This window comes from Pteropus alecto, unplaced genomic scaffold (assembly GCF_000325575.1).
Source record: "Pteropus alecto unplaced genomic scaffold, ASM32557v1 scaffold110, whole genome shotgun sequence".
Classification (NCBI taxonomy): Eukaryota; Metazoa; Chordata; class Mammalia; order Chiroptera; family Pteropodidae; genus Pteropus; species Pteropus alecto.
In genome coordinates, this window is record NW_006431920.1 from 6,794,788 (window position 1) to 6,798,001 (window position 3,214).

At 39.7% G+C, this 3,214-nt stretch overlaps 1 protein-coding gene across 1 annotated transcript in view; it reads left to right on the plus strand.

Annotated features, from left to right (window-relative positions):
• The window catches only part of SCG2 (secretogranin II), a 5,636-nt gene extending 2,789 nt beyond the window's left edge, over positions 1–2,847 (plus strand). Inside the window, exon 2 of the mRNA XM_006906668.1 lies at positions 485–2,847. Within this exon, the coding sequence (XP_006906730.1) occupies positions 499–2,355 (1,857 nt within the window). The 5' untranslated portion in view covers positions 485–498 and the 3' untranslated portion in view covers positions 2,356–2,847. The remainder of the gene's footprint in view (positions 1–484) is intronic.
• Positions 2,848–3,214: the final 367 nt, after the last annotated feature.

Consider the following 3,214-nt stretch of genomic DNA (forward strand, 5'->3'; position numbering starts at 1 on the left):
CTCTCTCTCTCTCTCTTTCTCTCTCTCTCTCTCTCTCTCTCTCCCCCCTCCCACCCTATGCATGTTTTAAATTCAGCCAACTAATCTTCCCAGTGATTTCAATAGGAATGCTACAGAAGATAATTAAAACTCATTTTTTGAAAGTCTTTATTAAATGGAAACAATGCATACTGAAAGCAAACTACATGTTTTTGTAAATTAAAAAATAAAATTAGAGAAACCTTGTATTAGTGTTTTTGTTATTATCTTAACCAAGCGAATGCCATGCAAATTTGATGCCAAGAGGTAACAATTTTGCTAGATTCCTATGGTTAGCTTGTGAAGATCATGTAGGAAATACTTATGGATTTAAAAAGAGTCACCCTAAGTTTAACGTGAAGTAATCTCTGCTATATTCCCAGCCCCTTGATGGTCAATTACTTCTTTTGATATGGTTTCTTCTAGTCTGCTTCATTTGTATTAAATCATGTTTTCTATTTTTAAGGAAATCTTTCAAACATGGCAGAAGCTAAGAGTCATCAGCTTGGAGCAGCCCTGTTTCTCATCCCTTTAATTTTCCTCATCTTTGGAGCTGAAGCAGCTTCATTTCATCGAAACCAACTACTTCAGAAGGAACCAGACCTCAGATTGGAAAATGTCCAAAGGTTTCCCAGTCCTGAAATGATTAGGGCTTTGGAGTATATAGAAAAGCTCCGACAACAAGCTCGCAAAGAAGAAAGCAGCCCAGACTATAATTCCTACCAAGGTGTCTCTGTTCCCCTTCAGCAAAAAGAAAATGGTGATGAAAGTCACTTGCCAGAAAGTTCAAGGGATTCCCTGAGTGAAGATGAGTGGATGAGGATAATACTTGAAGCTTTGAGACAGGCTGAAAACGAGCCTCAGTCTGCACTGAAAGAAAACAAAGCTTATGCCTTGAATTCAGAGAACTTTCCAATTGACATGCCAGCTGATTATGAGACTCAACAGTGGCCCGAGAGAAAACTCAAGCACATGCGATTCCCTCCTATGTATGAAGAGAATTCCAGGGACAACCCCTTCAAACGCACAAATGAAATCGTGGAGGAACAATACACTCCTCAAAGTCTTGCTACATTGGAGTCTGTCTTCCAAGAGCTGGGGAAACTGACGGGATCAAACAACCAGAAGCGTGAGAGGGTTGACGAGGAGCAAAAACTTTACACAGATGATGAAGATGACATCTATAAGGCCAACAACATTGCCTATGAAGATGTAGTTGGGGGAGAAGATTGGAACCCAGTAGAGGAAAAAATAGAAAGTCAGACCCAGGAAGAGGTAAGGGACAGCAAAGAGAATACAGAAAAAAATGAACAAATCAATGACGAAATGAAGCGTTCAGGGCAGCTGGGCCTCCAGGATGAAGATCTCCGGAAAGAGAGTAAAGATCAACTCTCAGATGATGTCTCCAAAGTAATTGCCTATCTGAAAAGGTTAGTGAATGCTGCAGGAAGTGGGAGGTCACAGAATGGGCAAAACGGGGAAAGAGCAACCAGGCTTTTTGAGAAACCACTTGATTCTCAGTCTATTTATCAGCTGATTGAAATTTCAAGGAATTTACAGATACCCCCTGAAGACTTAATCGACATGCTCAAAACTGGAGAGAAGCCAAATGGATCAGTGGAACCAGAGCAGGAGCTTGAACTTCCCATCGACCTAGATGATATCTCAGAGGTTGACTTAGACCATCCAGGTATGTTCCAAAATAAGATGCTTTCCAAGAATGGCTACCCTAAAACACCTGTTCGTGCTGTGATAGAGGCCCTACCAGATGGACTCAGTGTTGAGGACGTTTTAAATCTTTTAGGGATGGAGAGTGATGCCAATCAAAAGCTTCCATATTTTCCTGGTCAGTATAACCGAGAGAAGGTTCTGCCGAGACTCCCTTATGGTCCTGGAAGATCTAAAGCAAATCAACTTTCAAAAGGTACCTGGATGCCAGATGTTGAAAACAGGCAAATGGCATATGAAAACCTGAATGACAAGGATCAAGACTTAGGAGAGTACCTGGCCAGGATGCTAGTTAAATACCCTGAGATCATTAATTCAAACCAGATGAAGCGAGTTCTCGGCCCAGTCTCATCTGAAGATGACCTACAGGAGGAGAACCAAATCGAGCAGGCCATCAAAGAGCATTTAAATCAAGGCAGCTCTCCAGAGACTGACAAACTGGCCTCGGTAAGCAAAAGGCTCCCTGTGGGGGCCCCGAAGAATGATGATACCCCAAACAGACAGTACTTGGATGAAGATCTGTTAATGAAAGTGCTGGAATACCTCAACCAAGAAAAGGCAGAAAAGGGAAGGGAGCATATTGCTAAGAGAGCAATGGAAAATATGTAAGCAGCTTCATTAAATGCCCTACTTTCACTCCTCCCACCCCCAGGACACCCCAACAGTTCTCTTTAGTGTGTTGACTTCTATCCCGTTAACACTGTAATATCTTTACATGATATACAGGCAGATGATTCCATTTCACTGGGATGTCTGCTTCACTTACTCTGAGTTGTTCTCTTGTGTATTGATCTGTGTAAATGTTATGACTTCTGGATAAAAAAAAGTAATTATATTCCTTATTTAAGAAAGATATCTATGATAGTGTTTAATAGTGTATCTAATGGCTGTGGGATTGTTGATGCTCACATATGATAAAGAGTGTCTTATTATTCTCTTGAAAGTTTTTAATATTTATTGAATTATTTTGTTACTGTCTGTAGTGTTTTGTGGAGTACTGAAGCAAAAAAAAAATAAAGCATTATAAATATATAGTTTTATTTATAAGGCCTTTTCTATTGCGTGTTTTATTGTTGATTAATAAATGTTATTTCTGGACAACTTTGGACTCTTCATTCTGGAAAACCAGAGGCAGTGACTACGGAGCAAGCAGTATGGAGCCAAAAGAGGAGATCATTACTTTCCACAGTCAACCCAGGTAAGAAATAATGAATTGTAAATATATGATCATGCTATATGCTTGTAGAATGCAACATCCTCTAATAGACCACTACCTAATGCTTGCTTAAGGTTTTTCTCATATATATGATTTAGGAATATTTCTTGTCTTTTCGTCACCATATTTATTCCTTTGACCCTTGATTTATAGAAATAAAACACTTAAGTCTTCCATACCCATAATTAGCACCGAAAAAAAAAAGGGGGTCATGTACTGGGCAATCAGAAATAACTACAGACTTGGAAGCAG